The sequence below is a fragment of the Trachurus trachurus genome, assembly GCF_905171665.1.
Source record: "Trachurus trachurus genome assembly, chromosome: 14".
NCBI lineage: Eukaryota > Metazoa > Chordata > Actinopteri > Carangiformes > Carangidae > Trachurus > Trachurus trachurus.
Window position 1 is genome coordinate 15,435,389 of NC_139903.1, and position 19,562 is coordinate 15,454,950.

The 19,562-nt window shown below is 41.3% G+C and overlaps 1 protein-coding gene across 1 annotated transcript; it reads left to right on the forward strand.

The window, feature by feature from the left end:
- Positions 1 to 154: 154 nt before the first annotated feature.
- Positions 155 to 19,309, forward strand: LOC310996771 (GDNF family receptor alpha-4-like; the record flags this gene model as incomplete). The annotated part of the gene is made up of 8 exons (XM_083986238.1): positions 155 to 209; positions 9,061 to 9,327; positions 9,417 to 9,509; positions 9,604 to 9,973; positions 11,744 to 11,853; positions 12,357 to 12,491; positions 15,770 to 15,906; positions 19,103 to 19,309. 8 exons carry the CDS (start codon positions 155 to 157, stop codon positions 19,307 to 19,309), a joined length of 1,374 nt encoding a protein of 457 aa, XP_083842364.1.
- Positions 19,310 to 19,562: the final 253 nt, after the last annotated feature.

Below are 19,562 nucleotides of genomic sequence, written 5' to 3' on the forward strand. Positions count from 1 at the left end.
CAGCTGTGTGCACGGTTCAGTTTTGCCAACTTTGTGTACTAGCCCATCCGATCTGCCTCAGTCAGCAGCAGCGGAGGAGGCTGGATGAGGCAGGAGACGGGTCACTGAGCTGCAGCGAGCCGGGTCCGAGTTTCCCCCAGTCCCCAACTCTCCAATGTCACCGGACAGGATGATGATCATTGGACTTCTGCTCAACGTCTTCTCTCATAGTAGGCAACACATTTCTCATTTCTAACATCTGGGCTGGTGTTTTAGATGCTGATTATTTCACCCACCCGATGAAACTGTATCGATCATGTAGTGTGTTGCATGTAGCAGCTCAGATTGTGTTGGAAAATACTGTATATTCTCTAATTTAAAAAATGATGCATGTTTGATATGCAGATTGTTATGTTCATGATTATAACAAAGCCCCCAGACTTCAGTTTCTATTTCTGTTAGTAACTTAGTGTTTTTTTTGTAAATGTATGATATTAGGAAGACAGGTGGCTTGTGATTGTAAAAGAAGAAAAAAAAACAGGGAATGATAAAACAGATATTCACCCAAAATTTAGGGATAATCTCAGTTTCTTATAGGTGATTGGGTTTGCGTGTAACTTTTGAGATGACCCTCTAAATAACATAACAGGTTCTTAAAACCAATCTTTCATTTGCATGATAAAGAGCAGCATTAGATTTTACATGTGGATGACATCATGGGTTCAGGTCTGTAATATTTCAGCCTTGGATGATTTCCAAAGAGAGCTGTTCACCTACTAAATATTGATTGGACAGTGCCAGATCATAGAAATATCACACATGAATTGTTCAATTGGACGGTGTCCTCCCTTCATGATGATGACATGTTGGCTTCCACACCTGTAAATCATCGGCATGCGACACAAAAGGTGCATTAAAAGTTGAGTTCTCTGCTCCTGCACGCACACAAGCTCCTGCAAAATGACTTATAATCATTAGATGCCAATAATAGTGACTGTGGCTGGATAAGAAATGTCCTGGTGGAGCATGACGCTTGTTGAAGTGAGGTTGTTCATATTGAACTATCATACACTGTCATTTTTTGATATGTTCTTCAGAGCTCGAGCCAGAGCAAACAGTCTTCTTCATTATCTGAAAGTGGCTGTGTGTGTTTGTCCACAGGTCGTGTATAATTTGCTAACACATACACAACACTGCAGAAAAACAGAGAAACTACTGTAAATGTCAGGGTTATTTCAGTAGTGCAGGAGGTGCCTGCCTTCACTGCACCTAGGAAAATGCTCATAATGGCAGGTGAAGCTGCCCATGAGACATAAGTATCATAAAATGACGACTGCTTTCATGTGAAAGTCAAAGCTTTCAGGCGCGCAGTATATCATCCAGTGCGTTGGATTCACCTGACAGGCACTTAGGAGAAATCACACCAAGAAAAGCAGTTATTTCCAAGTGCTATTTAATTGAGATCAGAGTCATTACAAATGCAGATTAGATTGTGTGCCACAATGGTGAATTCTGCCATTATACCTAATTGCGAAAATAATTTATTGGATTTAACTGTTGTTTATTAACATCATTAAAGAAGAGGGAAATCTGTGCTTTTATCTAGTTTTGGATTAATCTCTACAAATCTGCTTTGTTTCTACGTGGTGGTTTTACAGCGTCATCATAGACTGTGAGGTGTCAGCCTGATGGACGCTCTCTTTCTAGGTCTATAGGTAATTTATAAATAGCTCTGCTGAACTATATCTCATCCCATGCAATGTTTTATTTTATATTTCCTTACCTTATAATGTGTCTAGACTTGCACAACTCTGTGACTCAGGCTTTTGAGGCGGGAAGTTCAGAAGCAGACAACAGCCTTCCCAAAATGTCTGTCAGCACTGACGTCCCAAAAAAGCTCAGGGCTAAAATTCACCAAAGTCATCATTAATGTGTCAGGAGATGTTCCCCTGAGAACAAAAACACAGCCTCACATCTGTGGCGGGACTTCATACTCTAAACCACAAAGATGATCAGTATCTTAAAAACACATGCAGATTTCATTATAAGTGAAGCGATTTGTGGATCTGTTTTCATTTGAAAACTCAAATGACTTGTTAGTTAGTCCTGACCAGTTGTTTGCATCTGTTGTCTGTTTCTATTTCCAAACTGATAACATCGTAATGGAAATAGATCTCACATACAATGCATGAGATCAGTCTGAATGTGTCCATTCAGAGCCTCTGCCCAGATTAATCAATGGAAAGCTGGCTATTGTTGAGTGACATTACACTTGACTTTGACCCTTTGCTGCAAGGTCTTTGTGGATTATTGCTAAAGTCCCAGTGCAGACTGCAACTGGTGACTGAGTGTTGCTATTTTGGTACTTCATTTAGTGGACGTGATTGAGCCATAACACGGTTGTCATGAATTTATTAGAGCTTCATTTCCAGGCTGTGTAAAGTTACACAGGTCTTAGGTGGACTAATAACATGCTTGAGGTGTTTCTATTCAGGGTTTGACTATCTGATATACACTCTGAGGGCTGCACCTCATCCCCCCAGGTTTATCCAACCCTTGGCCTCTTTATCCTTCCCACTGTGCCTGAGACTCTTCTTTTTCTCTCTTTCTGCTGAGCCATTGTCTTTATGCACTCTGTGCTTGTAATTCAGTTTCGTTTAAGACGACAGCACACAAAGATTAAATTGGCAACTTGCCCATTGGACATTACATAGATAAAAAAAAAAAAAAAACTCCATCAAATGCACTTTCTCAAAATGCAATTATTTCACATATTTGATTTTTTTTTTTTTTACTTTCAAGATCTGTTTGAATTAAAACGCTCCGATCAAGAACATCTTGTGGGTGTCTGAATCGCACTCTCTTTTCTCTCTGCATCAAAACAGAAAGTTTCTTGAACGTCACTTTGAATCATTTACGTGTCGCCGCCTGTTATACTTAATTTGTTTGCGTGTGCGCTGCATCTTGATTGTCACTTTTACATGCTTGATAGTGCCAACAATTACCCACAGCCCGATGGAAGCTGTCGATATGTGTATCACTTTCTGGCCAAGAAATTAATTTAGGACTGCACCAAGCAACAGAGGGAAGAAGAAGCCCGAGACACTGACACAGGCTGATGATGAGGCACCTGATGCAAGCGTGCATTTTACCTGGAGCAGAGGAGATGTTGTCTGCAGCATCCAGACATAGCTCATTAAACGCGATCTTACCCACACTCTAAATACATGGAGTGACTGTGGATCCAGAACCTGACGTGACGATCCTGTCACGCACAACAGAGTCGTCATCTGTGGATGTTTTGACCCTCGACACGCTGCCAGAACATCTCAATTACCCCGAACAGGTACAATCAAGTCCATTTGGATCCACTCCCCAGTTTTCTCCTCTCTGTTCCAGCTCTGCCACTCATGTGTCATGTGGTCAAATGTTCCTTATCCTGGGGGACCTGTTCCCATCTCTACTATATTCCATAATAATAAGAGTGGTCACACCTTAAATTGCTTATTTCTCACTGTATGTGAGCATTTTGTCGAAGGCTGCACAGCACTGCACATATTTCCAGGGCTGATGTCGCCTCTGTGGGGTGAGTGCATGAAAACTGATTAAAGCAAGTGCAACTGTGCTGCACTTTTCACTGCTCCACTCACACAGACATCCAGCCCGGTCGGCTCCCACAAACCGAGGTGCAAACAAGGATGTAATTTGCCAATGCAAGAGAGGCACTTTTGGACAATTTGGAGATCAAGGCATGTGAAACTTTGTTACATGTTAAAGTTTATTCTTGAAAAGAAGTTAGCGAGGCCCCCATCTCGATCGGCGTTGTGCGATTAGATGAAATTGCTGCATTTTGAGGAGACAGGGTATTGTCAGGGGAGGGGGAAGAAATCAAGTTTTCAGAAGTGGGCTTTGTATAAAAGATGTTTTTTATTCTCCTAGACATTGAGCGAGACTGTATGTGTTCCTCACTTAGACGTGACATATTATTGCTGTCATCAATGTGGTCTTGATGTGACTGTGTGAAGAAAAGCCACAGGGGCCACTGGAGGAAAGATGGGAAATAGACACATGAGACAGAATGGAGATATTCTGTAAAGTGAAAGTTTGAGGAGAATAATGAAATCCAGCAGGTGCAGCTTCATGGAGCGACTGAAGAGGAATGAAGTGCAGAGCGAAGAGAAGAAGGAGATACACATAGGATATGTGGAGAAACATGTATGTAACACATGTTTTAGATGCAAGAGTGGCTGAATACGTTTGTTTCAAAACACTATTTATAGGAAATTACCTCAAATACAGATAGAGGTGTGAAAATAAGCTCATTTCATCATTGAAACATCTTCTCTATAAGAAGAGCTGCTCAGCTGCTGCCGCCCACAGCAAAGACTGTGATTTTCCACATAACAAAGGGAATACGTGCAAACCGTTAAGCATATGTTTAATGCTAATGGGAGGTTTAAAGCCGACAAACTGATTGGTAGGAAGTGCAAAAACTACGAGCTCAGCAGAAATGGCTGCATCTATAAGAACCCACACAAGTTTCAGTGTGCAGCTGTGTCCAACCTGACGAGACAGGACAGAACAACTGATCTGAGGTCTGCAGTTCCCAGACTAAACCAGGACTGTGCATCAAAAAGTGTGAAACTGAAATGCGTTTAGAAACACTCCCTCTGGGACCCATGATAAAGACTAACGACACAAGATGGTGCAGTATTTTTAATCCAGCTTTTCTGTGTGAAATAAAAGGCATTTTCATTCTTGGAATGAGATGGGGTCAGTCACACAGTTTTGTTTTGTGTATTTTTAGGCTTGGACTCAATCTACTAGCTTTTTTTTTTTTTTTTAAAGACATCCCTTTCATTAGCCATCTGCTCTATCCAAGTTTTAATAAATATATATATTTTGAATGTAGTAGCTTAAATCAAAATTAAAGTAAGTGTTTTGGCAGGAGAATCATTATTACTTTTGACTTACAAATGTTCTCTATTGTCCTGCAGCTTATACTTGCTCCTATTTAAGAGTCCCATATTTTCCAGTTTGGTCTCTTAAGGCCAATTAGTGTGTTTACTTGTAAACTAACATTCAGTTAACGACCCAGTATATTGATTATATTCAGTTTGTGAGCAAGCACGTGGATAGAGCACATTGGCTTCAATCCAAGCAGGATGAGATAATGTCCAGAAGATTTTTAACATGTTGGACATCAAAGGAAATCAAATGCTTTATGTAGTCACAGCACTGCAATAATGTAATGAACACAACAGGGTGTTACTGTGAGGCATTAGGACATTATAGTTGTCATTACGAGTTTATTAAAATGCAGATTAATTTCCAGTCTTCTGCAAAATTCAGTTTTGCCCAATGAAACTCAGACCTGATCCAAAAAATGTTTAATTTGCCACCAAAGACAACCACATCAGGCCTAAATGTGGAACATCAGCGTGAACAGACTCAGACCAGGAACTCCTTTGGTTCGTCTGCCAGTGAGGTAACGATGACTGCTGCCACGTTTCTTCACTCTCCCTTGCTCCATCTTGCCGCCTGCCATTTCCTCCTCGACCCTGAGCTCTCCAAGAAGTCCCTTTCGTCACGATGCCCGAACATGTTTCACATCATCAGAGTCGCACTCTCCCACCGTGCTCTCCTCTCAAGTCAAATTACTCCCAAACAATCTGGATGCTCTGCTACCCATCCCACGCGCTTGAAAGGGCAGACGAGAAATTTTCCAAACCACTTTGCTCACTGTGAATGACGGTGTGTGGTTTGCCATTTATGGCGTTAACCTTCATCAGCTTTGCCTCACAAATTCTATTAATCACCCGACTGAGAAATCAATAGAGTGTATTATGGCTCACATATCACAGTAATTCATCTCCTCTTCGCTTTTCTCTCCTTTTCTCTTGGCTCTAAATGCACCCTCCATGCTCAGACTGACTGATAAACCAAGCCAGACTTTTACTTTTTACTTTTTCGAACAGCACGATGTGAGCACGGTGCTTCTTTATCTTTCATCCTTCTTTATCATCATGACATTAAATAATGTTCAAGTTAGGAAAATAATTATGACCTGTCTGCTGGACGAGATTTAACGGAGCTGCTCTGTACTTTATATGGATTTTTGTTATCTCTTTGTGTGTGTGTGTGCGTGTGAAAGAGAGAGAGAGAGAGAGAGAGAGAGAGAGAGGTGTGTGTGTGTGTGTATACAAAGAGAGGCTCTCGGAAACTAAAATTGCTGATAGTCTCTCTTTATCAATGGTAAGCCTGGGGGAGCAAACACTGAGAAGGAATAATGAATAAACTGTTCGCTGCCCAAACAGGAGATTACATGAAGTCTATTTAAATTGCAGCCGAACTTGGTGTGGGATTTAATACTTTACAATAATTATCGAGGTATCATGATACATAGATAGACAAATACACAGGTAATCACCACCTTTACATATCTTGGGGAGCTGTGACTGTGAATATGAGTCATTGCTCTGTGTCTCCCCCCCCCCCCACCTCTGCCTATGGAGTCCCTGCAGTCGCCTTGGCAGGTTTCCTGCTGTGGCGATGAAGCGTAGCCTCTGTTTATGATATGTTTCATGCCAAAGTGAGACGTGGACCTCATGTGGTGCCTGAGATTGCAAAACATGCAGCAGTAGAATTGGATTGCAGCCGTGCTTTGTGCCGCCAGTCAGCAGGAGCTTAATCGAAGTGTGTGACCAATCTAACACAATGCTGTGTGTGTGTCTGTATATGAGCGTGTGTGTGATATACAGTATATGCTAATGTATTGAAGCATAACTACATGTTAGAGAGACGAATAGGTGCAGATATTTATTAACTGACCTGCATTAAGTTCAGACATGAACATTTATGACGTTTATAACTGCACAACAAATCATAAAATGCTTTTGTACTACTGTTAAAAAAAAAATAGACAGGACGGAGCAAATTAACCACGTGAAGCTGAAAAATAAGTGTGTGTGTGTATATATATATTTATATTGCTTACTCAAGCTATTTTCTTTCTCAGTCTGGAAACACTGGGTATAAAGTGTAATTGCTGGGGACAATTATATGTCACATTTAAGAAAATCAATTTCCTGAAATGTTCCTTTAGAATTCATTTTTATGGAGACGGCTTTCATCTTTCCTTCCTCAGGCTTCATCTGCCCTCCCTGCATTGTGTTGTTCACGGAGCAATAATCAGTATTCTAAAAGTGATTTGTAGTTTTTCGCTTCACTGTCAATCAAAACACTCTAAATGCTTTTAAAGCTTAATGACTATGGACCAACAAAGCTGTTTTATACTGAACAATGTGTCAGTTTTAGAGGAAATGTGGCTGGAAATATGCCACGCATTTGTGCTCAATGACTCCTGCACAGTTTAATGAGATGAAGCCTTTTTAAATACATATATGTCTGATGTTATGCTACAGTATCTTCAAGCAGCATATTTTGCAGGTGCAGTGTTGTGATGTATAATATAAAAACTGTTTCCCTCAGCCTATTTGTCTGAGACAACTTCAGGGGGAAAACATCCTCATAGTGGGCATTTCAGTCGAGTCACTGTCTGAAAGCAAAATTGGAAGGAAAAGTATCAGTTGTTTTGGAGGGGAAAACATGAGCTGTGCTGAATAAATTGGTTTTGTCTTTATCATTACATGTGGAGACAGTGTCTGGCTTTGGCAAAAAAGCTTGTTCCAAGTGGAAGGGACCCTGCTGCAAATGGTTTTGCCCGCAGCTGTTCATGTGTCCTTTTACAATAATAACAGCAGTGCTTTTGTGCAAGACATCCATGAGTACATGTCTGTACTGTAGATACTTAACATGCCACATCTAATATGTTCAAGCGCCACATCAATGTTTTACATCTTCATATTTCACATTTACTAACAATTACTTCCCACACGTTTTTAGATTGATATATGCATTTTTAATACTTTCCTAAGTAGCCATTCATTTGTATGTATTCCAGTAGCGTGACTCCGCTTTGCTCGAGGAAGCTGAACATCATGTGGCCTTTATGTTTTACTTAAAGTGGGTGAGCGAGTGCGAGTGGAAGGGACTATTTTGGAAATTATGCTCATTCTGTGGTTCAAGTATTTGCAGGCAGATCCAAGAAGCATCCAAGACTTGATTGTTGGATTTGCAACAACATCCTTCTTCACGCAGGAAATGACCAAACTCACTTTTCACCACATCTCTGTTTAATGATCCTTTAGGCTCTAATTTCTTATGAATGCAATGCTATTAGGCAGCTGACTCTCAAATCTGGGATGCCCACGTTGCTAAAAAGCACTTGAACAGAGCAGCAGAGAGAGTTGTCATGTGACACCAGGAGATTATGCAACAGAATGCATAAAGAAGTTAAATAAAGGTGCTGTGACGGAGGATAAGCTGCAGCCTGACAGGCACGTTTGAAACTTGACAACATAGATTCAAAACATTTTTCAGAATTCATGATAGTGTATGTTTAGCCGCCCACTGATCCAGGAGCACTGTGGTGGTGTGTGATATGAGCGATGAGGCTAACACACAGTACCTGGCTTAATGCAGTAGCACAGCGCAGTGTGAGGGGCCGAGCAGCTGCCGTTTTCCCATCAGCCTGGTTCAACTTGTGAACTTCAAAACTTTAAGACCGGGAGCTGAGAGCTGAGAAAATAAAATAGTGCATTCATAAAAAAGTAAACTACACACCTCTGTGCATAATAACATTAGGAGAGAAGTCAACTAGGAGTCCCAACGAGAAGATGATGAAGTAATTATGATACAATTACAACCATAACACAACCCTATGGTGTTGTTAAATTATCTAAGAGACTCCCGTGTTTCTGTGCAGAGGAGTGTCGAGGTTCCACCCACATTACTGCTCCATTACACGTGTGTGTTTTCAATTTAATCTTCCTAGTTGGGTTTTATAGTAACCTGCAGTGCAGTGGAGGGTCTAAGGAGCACAATCCTCTTACTTTGTTGTCGTAATTACATCCTGTTTAGCTTAAGGGCTAAAACTGGATGACAGATAGGTATTACACTTCTCTTTTACAGCAAGAGCTCTGTCCACTGACGGTGTCGCCCGCGCTCCCTCTCCTCCAGGTGGTGTCCCAGTATCTGCATCCTTAGACTGCCTGGTGGCCGAGCAGGGCTGCATCCAGGAGCAGTCCTGCATGGTCCTCTACCGCCTGCTGGAGTACTGTGCAGCCGAGGAGGCGGTGGCGCCCCTCGGTCCGGACGCCCGTCTGGAGTGCCTGGAGGCCCAGAACTCCTTGCAGCACCACCGCCCCCTTCAGGTGTGCAAGTGTCAGCGTGGCTCTCGCAGGGAGGAACACTGCCTGAGGGTCTACTGGACTGTGAGATTTGCAGGTGTGTTCAAACACTGGCATGGATGTGGGTCTGTTTTTAATTTCTCAACTGCATAATTCATGTGATAACACCGTTCACTGTGTTTTTAGCATATGATGAGTATGAGGTGTCTCCGTATGAAGAACTGCAGTTGAATCTGGTGAGAAACATTGAGATGTCACGTATGGCCTCCATCATGGCAGGTAGAGCACTACTCTTACCTTGTCTGGCAAGCACATAAAATACATGTCACGATTTCTATTCCTTGACATGCATTTCCCTCCTCAAATCCTCCAGCTTCCACGCTTTCCGTGGACGGACAGAACCAGTGTCTGAAGGCGGCTCAGGACTGCGGCCTGTACGAGAAATGTGGCTCTCTGCGGTCAGAGTATGTGGTGGCCTGCACCAAGCGATCAACAGTCTCCGAGAACAACTGTAACCGTCAGAAATGCCACAGAGCCCTGCGGCGCTTCCTGGAGCGCGTGCCGGAGGAGTACAGCTTTGCTCTGCTCTTCTGTCCCTGCTCTGACACTCTGTGCGGAGAGCGCCGGAGGAAAACCATCGTCCCGTCGTGCTCCTACGAGGAGAACGGGAGAGGGGAGGAAAGAGTGGGCAAGCCGAACTGCCTCAGCCTGCAGAACTATTGCTCCAGAGATGAGCTGTGTAGGTAAGTTGGACACAGGACTTCAGCTGTCCTTAACAGGAGCTGTGACTTAAAGCAACACAGACCAGAGGAAATGAAGACTGAACGATGCATAAGATGTAAAGTATCAGAAAATGTGTCACGGATAATATAAGTCTAAAAACAGACTGTGACTCTGCTCCCTTCAATTCAGCCAAAATGTTAAGGCTGAATTAAAAAGAAGAAATTTCTGACATTTAAGAGGCTTGACTCACCAAATGAATTTGGCATACTCACGTGGGAAACAGCTTAGGTATCAAAATAGTGGCTGTCAATCAACAAATTGATCAATGAACCGATGCTGCTCTAATATCCCATATGCAAACATGATTATGTTAGCATGCTATACTATACCAACATGAGGCAGAAAAGAAGACCAGTATCCACTAAACGCAGGTGTCCAAATATTGAAAGGTCACCTTTGCAAATGTTTTATCAGAGAGGAAATTCACTCAACACATCTGTTAGACCTCAAGGCCTCAGAACAGAGTTTCATTTAGCAAGTGATGAGTGGCCATATAACCATGATGACAAGTTCCAGGATGTCCTGAAAATAACAGTCATTTATTAAAGCCTATGGCTTATATCAATTCTGGCACCTGGCTTGGTTCTTTGCTCAAATATCAAAGCATCAAAAAAATAAAGTTTTTATTTAGAATTCATCCTCCCCTGACTCATAGAAGTGGATTAAAAGCAGGAGACAATTCCTCAGCCCAACAAAAAAAGCCCACAAGGATTATGCTTTTCAGACAGAAAAGATGGATGGAGGCCTCAGAGCTGTTTGCTTTTAGTGGCCCAGAATTCATGGCTATGCTCCTGCTCATCAGTCTGATTATGCTGGTTTCTGTAAGGGTGATTTTAGCCAGCTGTCCCTCTTCTTACTGTTCATAGGTGTATGGAACTGACATTAATAACAGTCTAGGCTTCGTCTGCATTTTACAGAGATTATTAATGATAAAAAGAAGAAAAAGAACATGTGAGTTATTTGAAGCTAAGAGGGTCATGCACAATCCTGCCACTGCATTATTAGTAACAGATTTAAAACAGGAAAATAGAGGAGCATGAACTACAGTTCACAGTAGATTTTTCTATTCCACATACATATGTTTCCACTGAAGACGGTGAAAACAGCACAGAAACTCTGTGTCTTTGCTTTTAGTTGAACACCATCATTAATTTTCCTCAGATTATTGATGAAGTGTCTGAGTGGTTCAGCAAATTTATGACAAGATGTTTTAGATGTGTGAGCTTGTTGTAAAGATTAACTATGAACATCAGACACATATTCTTAAAATCTACATCTTTTAATCCCCTGGAATTAGCTCAACACCGAGGATATTATTCTGTCCTTCAGTACCAGTACTTTTAAATCAGGAGAATCTCTTTTAGAAAATGGTTATTTATGACTGTAGGACCAAATGCAATAATAATGTTAAACCTCAACTCAACTGTTTCACCTCAAGGAGAAAAAAAGTTGAAAAGTGAAAAGGGCGGTGTTGTTGGACTCAGAAAAAAGCAAACTAAAATAACACATGGTTTTAATGTGAGTGCACGGTTATATAATTAGTTTTGCACTCTTACACTGGAGTATGGTTTGTGTTGTTTTATGTTAGCTCGACCCCAAATCCCAAAATGAAATTGTCAAAGCACTTTACAGTGAACTGTTGCCCTGTGCTGACACATGAAAAAATTTCTTCCGTGTGTGTGTGTGTGTGTGTGTGTGTGTGTGTGTGTGTGTGTGTTTGTGTGTTTCAGATCCCGGTTCGCTGATTTCCAACACAACTGCCAGCCCTCCCCTCAGTCTGCCTCTGGCTGTATGCGAGAGAGCAGAGCCATGTGCTTGAAGGCCTACGCTGGACTCATAGGTGAGATAGAGGGAAAGGAAAAGAAATGGAAGCAGCAGCATCAGTAGTAGTAGTAGTAGTAGTAACAGTAGTAGTAGTAGTAGTAGTAGAAGAAGAGGCAAAAAGACTGAGTAGTTCTGTTATTGTAATCTTCACACTAAATAACTCTGCAGAGGTTCATAAATGCTCAACTGCCAAAAAGTGCTGCTCTGGGAATCTAGTCAGCATCATGTTAAAAAATAAACTAGATTTTAAAACTGCGTATCCAGCAGCTCTACAATATAATCCAGGTCTTATTTCCTTCTGTCTCCCGCTGTATAAAAAGTAAGTTTGTGTTTCTGAAATGCTGGAAAACTGGTGACACTGGATCCCCAAGGAAATTAATATCATTGGTTAACCATGTTTTAGCCTCCACAGAGGTGTGTGTGCAGAGCTATAAAATCTCCTCCTGACGGTAAATATTCCTCTAGACATTTAAGAAGTTGCACCAACAATATGACTTTTGTCTTTTTTGCTTCATCCAGGAACCATCATGACTCCCAACTACGTGAGCAACAGCAGCACAGAGGTGTCCCAGTGGTGCACGTGCGACGGCAGTGGGAATGAGTTGCAGGGCTGTCAGCGTATTCTGCATATGTTCAGCAACAACATTTGTCTGCGTGAGTAAACTGTCACAAGGTCACTCACCAGAGACAGTACGGCACAATGTCTGGGTGCTCTTTCATAGCAAACAGGTCCAGCACAAAGAGAGTTACAGCTTCAAGGGCAGAATATAAAATGCACGTGTATGTTTCAAGCTAAAATCCTTAAAGGAGCTATTTGCAAGTTTTGCTGTTGCTACATAGCTAACATTAACATTAAGAACTGTTTACATAGGCTACTAGTGTAGAAGTTCAGCATAAAACTTTATTCTTTAACATATTAAAGGGATAGTTCAACATTTTGGCAAATTCGCCTATTGCCATAATAGTCATCAAATAATCATGTATGCATTATGAAACATGAAGCAAATACTATTGGAACTACTTGCGTTATTGGATTGTGTATTTGATGAGTTTTCAGGGACAGGGTACCTGTACCATTCACCTCCATTGTGTTAGCTGAGCAGCTCATGTCTGCCCTGCGGATCTCAAAACAACATGCACCGACAATTAAAGGTAATAAACCTGTCTCTATGACTGTAGGGATTATGACAATTATTGCCAAAATGTTGAACTATCCCTTTAAGAACTGCATCCAGCAGTGGAGTCACTTCTTTTCTTGTAAGATAAAAATTAGCATGCTAGCCAGCTAGCCCCAGCCTGGTTGGACTACCGTCATTTTCTGATACCAAGTCGCTGTAGCATCGGCTGCTCAGGGGTGAAATTTAACCTCTTGCACTTTAAAGGCAACAATGGCTGAAGTTGTTGCTAAGTAAACAGCTGTGAATGCTAATGATGGCTATGTAGTAAAGACAAAAATTACAAAAAGCAGCATTAACTCGGTGGGATGTTGCAACATGTAGCGTCTGCAATGAAATTAGTCTGAACATGGCTATACCTTTAAATACATAAGTGATGAAGTCGTCAACACACAGGTGTTGGATAACGGGATTAATTATGAGAATGAAAACTGCCTATAACCTTGATAACTACATTTGTCCACTAACATGTCAATCAAAAATCAAACAATCAAAGGGTTTTCAGCAGAAGAATGAGCTTTTGATTATTATTACGTCTCGGTCCAGCGCTTTGAGTGACAGACTATTTCCAGACTTCAGACTGCGGCTCGGTTTGATGTTAAACAACTCAACCACTGTTGCTGATAAATTTTTCCTTTGTCAAGATAATGACAGAAGAAATGTTACCTTTTTAGTTTTTCTATCTGAGCTCAAGCTAAACTGATGATGATTGATGATTGAGATGCGGCTCCAACTGAGCAGTTTATAATGTGTATTAATTCAGAATTTAAATGAGGAGGGTAATAATTGATTATTGAGAGGGTGAACTACTGAACCATAATGTTTTCTAATAAATAAATGAACAGCAAGGGACATTCTCCTTGGTGTGTGGCTGGCTGCCAAATGTGAATGTGATTTCCATGTTGTCGACAAAACCTTTCACCAAATCTGATAAACATAAGTGACGTCTTGTTGAATTGGTGCCAAACCAGCTGGGGTGGAAAGAGCACCGCAAGAGACACGGCAATGAATACTGTTGAAGTAGAAAAGTCTTAGATAATGTAAAATGTACTTGAGGTCAGAGGTCAGTTATTGATCAGTAGAGTCAGTTTCAGTTCAGCACTGGGCTCCTATTTTTCAGAGCCAATTCAACCAGGATAGCAACATGTAGACGGAGGAACAGGAGCTTCATACAAAAATTCACATTCCCATGTTTTAGTTATTTTTCATTAATTTTCATTATTATAAACGTCTTTTAATGCATTCCAATTCCTTTTATGTATTCCACAATTTTGCTTCAGTTTAATCATCTAAAACTGCAATGAATCCATTTTGAAGTTAATTTCACCACAATCTTTGATGTGGATACACTTTAAATTCAGGCAGGTTTTGTCTTTATAAACAAGTCAACAGCCACATTAGCAGCTCTTTGAGGCTGCACTTGAACACATCTTTGCTTTTAGCTAAAATGGTAATGACAGCATGTTCATAACAAGCTCTGAGTATTACGACTGGGCTGTGAAGTGTTTTTGGTGTAGTGGCTGCATACGGAGCCACCATAGAGTGTAAATAAACACAAACTTAGCTACATAACGTCACCCACATGTTCATGAAAAGTGGTTTCGCCATCTTGCTAAAACATGACCCCACTGAACTCTCATCCAATCCAGAAATTGGATAAGAGTTGTAGCCACAGAGACAAAACCAGGCTGTGGATGTGTTTATTTCTGCTGTAAAGTTTGACGTTTTAACATGGGAATCTATGGAGATTTACTTGTGACTTCGGAAGAAGTTAAATGCTTTATTGGCCCATATATTGGCCTATATATTGTGACTTGTACACAACACAGTTTAGCATGTTAGCCTGCTCACATTTGCTCCTTAGCACTAAACAAAAAATTCTACAGTGGCTGATGGTAAAAGACTACGAAAGAATATTAGGGCTACTCATGAAAGAAACGATAGGAGGAATAATATTTTTCATTATGTACTTTGAGAACAACGTTGAAATGTCAACATATGCTTTTGTGTTGACTATGGTTACACCCCGTGACTATTTGTGTACATGCCAGGTTGACAAAAACAAGGTAATAAATACTTATGATTTGAAAACACGTGATATGAGATCAATGCAGTTGCATATCGGAGGTGCACTCACTCACCCATAAAGGACGTGCAAACCGGCTGCCAGGTGCTCATTGATCTCTTGGTAAAACAGTTTGCATCGTCGCCTGCCGTGCAGGAGACAAGGGTTCGAACCCCACCTGGGGCAGTCCGTACCGGGAGAAACAACGAGGGCCAGATTGACCAGCTACACATAACTACAGAAACCTACTTTTACTGCTTTATCCAAGGATGCGTACAATTGTCAGTCGCACTCCACTTCATTTCAAGCTTATTCTTGAAGTGCATAATGAAAAAAAATCTTGCTCCTCTCATTTTTTTTCATGAGTGGCCCTTATACTCTTTGATAAGAAACAAATACTGGACAAATGAAATTTCAATCTCAGACTAGATGAGTAGTAGTTCATCCTGAGGTCAGATCCTGTATGAATCTACCAAATAGTGGCAACAGATCCAGTGGTTGTGATAGTAACACCATTGAGCTTTTCATTAATGAAGAAATGACAAGATGTTCATGTGTTTTTTCCCAATCGTGCGTACCATCTACAGAGTTGCACTTCTGATGGAAGTCACTGTTAATATTTTGGAGTCGCTTCACAGATGAATAACGGTGTGAACCGAAAATGAAGATGACCCCCGCTGATTCTATTTCAGGCAATGCTATCAACTCCATGGGAGTCTCCGCACCTCCTCCTGTGGAGCACACTCCTGTGCCAGCCTCCCAGCCTTCCCCACGTGTCTTCCAGGAGAGAGTCCACATCAGTGTTAACACTCTGCCTGAATTCAACAGTGTAAGTGCTCTCGACTCTCTCACCGTCTCACCATACGCTGGCGTTAAATGCTTGTATACACACTGAACTGAAGAAGTGGTTGACTGCGTATCAGGTGGTAACACCTAAAGTATCACAGGGACTGTAGTGGTGAGATGTGCCCAGCAGCTCTCTCTATAACCTGAGATTATTTCTCTCTCTCCACTCTCTCTCCTACCTCGCATTGTGGCTCAGGATTAGCCGTAGGTGTTTGCTGCATTAGACTCAACCTTTACTGTTAATATTCATGTACGCACACACCCATCTGCTCCATATTCCTCATTTTCCCATCAATTTAATCCTTCTCATTCTGCAAGACCTCTCTCTCCTCTCCCATCCCACAACTCCTTACAGCACTAGAAACACTGCTGCTGCTGGGCCGCATAATGGACATCCACATAAAACAGTTCATTTAGAGATGATGCATTTGAGTTTCCCAATTATCATGTAGCACTGAAACAGCGTTAGATGATTAACCTGGGTCCGACCTGTTGTTCGGTGCCTGATTGTGATTTTTGAAATTGAAAGCAGTGAATTACGAGTGTGAGAGTTTTGTTGGAGGACTGGATTTGCAGCGTTTACGAATTTGCATGTGTTTCTTTAAGTCGCAGTGCACTTAGCTCTTAAGGCCATCGTACATTTCTAATGGCAGCAATAAATATCTCCTGTCATAAGAGAAAGTTTCATGTGACAGTATTAAGCTCTGAATATAATTTAAAACTCAAACTCAGGTGGTCACAAACCCCTCTCCAAAAAATGGAAAAGAATATTAAAGACAGATTGCTATGTTACAACAGTAACTGAGAGGAGGAAGAACAAACGCTCTCTGGCTTTTTGATGCCAGTGTCAGAATTTAGAAAATAAAACTTGGACCTAAGCAAAGGTCAGAGACAAAGGCTTGGTCTCTTTTAAGCTAATACAGTCTCTCTTCCTGTGTTTGAGTGGAGGCTTTGCCATATCAAAGGTAATCCCAGAGCAGTTAGGGGGATAAATGTGGAATATAAAACCCTTAACATTCAACTTACATTCATCCATTTATCCATAAATGTAGATGCACACACCAGAGAGGGAAGCAACATTATATAAGTTCAAGTTGTATAAAATATGATGTTGATTGTTCATATTAACTTTGCTATTTTTCCCTAATTTAGATTTAGATTGACATCAAATAGGCTCATTATAAAAAGGTAAAAGTAAAGGTGAACTGATCCATCCCTTTACATCACTGTGGGTTTAGGACAAGTGTGACCTACATGTGATCCACACAGTCCAGCTGCCCACTGCTGGCTGTGTGAGCCGACCTACTGGGGTTCACAATGTTATTTTATGAGTTTCCAATATCTACAAAATGTCACAATGGTTGCATTTCACTAGGGACTGGTTGTTGAGAGTGACATTTGTCTGTTTTACTACGGCACAGTGCTGTTAGTATTTCTCCAGTCAGACACTCTGAAGAGATGGTGGAAGAATATGAGGGAAAAATCTATTATAATATCAAATGTGGTTCAACATTTCATCAATGTCCATGAGGGATGTACAGTAACAGTAAAGTCAGACTTTGGAGGTTTTGGCTACAAGTCAATGCTTCTCATGATATCATTTTTACATTTTAAGATTTGGCTTTTGACAGTTGTGTTGTGCATGTTTTTAATCTACAGGACAAAAAGACAAAGTAGCTCTGGTCCTTCACATTCTGCAAAACAAATGACAAAAGGTATAAATATGAGTTTTAGGACCATATATTTGCAGGAAAAGAGGACAAAAAGTAAAACGACAGCTGGGCGAGCGAGCGAGCATCAGTATCCATCCACCTGTTTCTACACTGTACAGTCTCCCGCCCACAGCTTTGCCCTCCACAGCTGCAAATTTGGCTTCAAGTGGAGCAGCCCGCTATTTGAGGGACTTGTGTGTGGGGGGGATCTAATCAGACGGAAAAGACCAGTCATGTGTCATCTTGTGTCGTGATCCGCACTGGAAATGTCCTTATAACGTGTTTGTGTTTGTATTTCTGTTGACAGCAAAACCTCTGAGGCTCTTTATTAAGGTGGACACTATCAGGATATGATGTTGATCTGAATCTTGGGGTCTTTTCCAGTTTGTGATCATTGTTTTCTTCGTATCACAGTGATAACCTAATAATAAAGTGCAGGGTCACGCTTTGAGTCACATTAGTGTTATGAGACGTGTGTTTTTTGTTGTTCATTAGTGACCCTCTAATTCCTTCTGACGCCTTTAATATATTTGTTGCAGAAGAGGAAGCCTGTGTGCATGGCTGCTTATTATACCTGAACATTAGCCTTAATGCGTGTTGATGTATTAGATAAGTATGTAAGGCATCAACCGGCAGCACTTCAAACACGCTGTTGGTCTAAAAGAGGCAACACAGAACATAGAGCTAATGACCAGCAGCTTATTCACACCCATGTTAGAAGAAGATCAGAAAATCCACCCTCAGAGTCTGGACGCATTTTATTCACACTGGTAAATCGATCATTTGTTGTTCCGCAGCTGTTTACAAGTCAAGTGGCCGCCAGAATAAAACCTATTTGTTTTACATGCAGGCATCTAAAACACATTCCTGATTTATTCTCTTGAAAGAACAGAATACTTTGCCTTTTGCCCATAATTTAAAAGCTGAAGTTAGCACCACCTTCTCATCAGTTCCTGTCAACCAACAAATAAAAGGAGAAAATGAAAGAAGATACAACAGTTTCATTATAAGGGCAGTGCAACGTTGTCAATGGAGTTTAGTTTAATTCAGAGTTTCGTTTACTCAGGCGGCAAAGACGCTGCTGAGGCTTTTTTTCACACTGACATTTATTTCCAATAAATCTTAATCTTTTATGAAGAGCAGGCCCCAAGTGTCTGTAGGTCTGGACTGTCTCCGCTCTTTGAAGACCGAGCACCAGAGCAGCAGGATTCAAATTAACAGAAAAAACTCAGATGTTGCCAAGTAACAGACACTCGTGCGTTATTTTGTCAGTCGCTCCACAGACATGTCAAGTTCAAACGCTTCACATCACGGGTCAGCACCTTAGCTTGAGGATGTTTTCATATGTAGTGGGAGAAATCTGTGTTTCATGTGGACTATCTTGTGAAGTTTGCATCCTGAACCCCCTCCCTGCATGCTTCACCACTTCTGTTAATTGGAAGAATCACTCTTTCCCTGCTTTTGCAGATGGAGGACAGCGAGGCAGAGGAGCAGGAGCAGGAGGAGGAAGAAAGCGAGGAATTCAATGTCATCCCGCCTTATTCCGAGAAGGACTCTAACATTGAATCGGGGGCCAGAGGGAGCCAGCGGGGAGCGGCTAGCCGAGCAGTGCTTGTGTTACCGTTACTGCTGCTGCCTACGCTCATCCTGGACTGGAAGTGTTGGGGCTACTGAAGCCTCCATCTCATCCTCCGCTCATATTTTACTCTTGCTACCACTTTCAAATCCATCACAGCGCTCAGAATGAACCACAGAGGACATTTGCGAGGAAGAAATGGAAATGCTCCTTCTTAACTTTTCTTTCTCTTTTTTTTTTTTTTTTTTTCAAAAAACATTCTGACTTTTATTTTATTATTCTGTTTCTCCTACCACTGCCTCCTCAAGAGTTAAAAGATATCAGTAGTCCTGCAGCATCTGCCATGTCTTT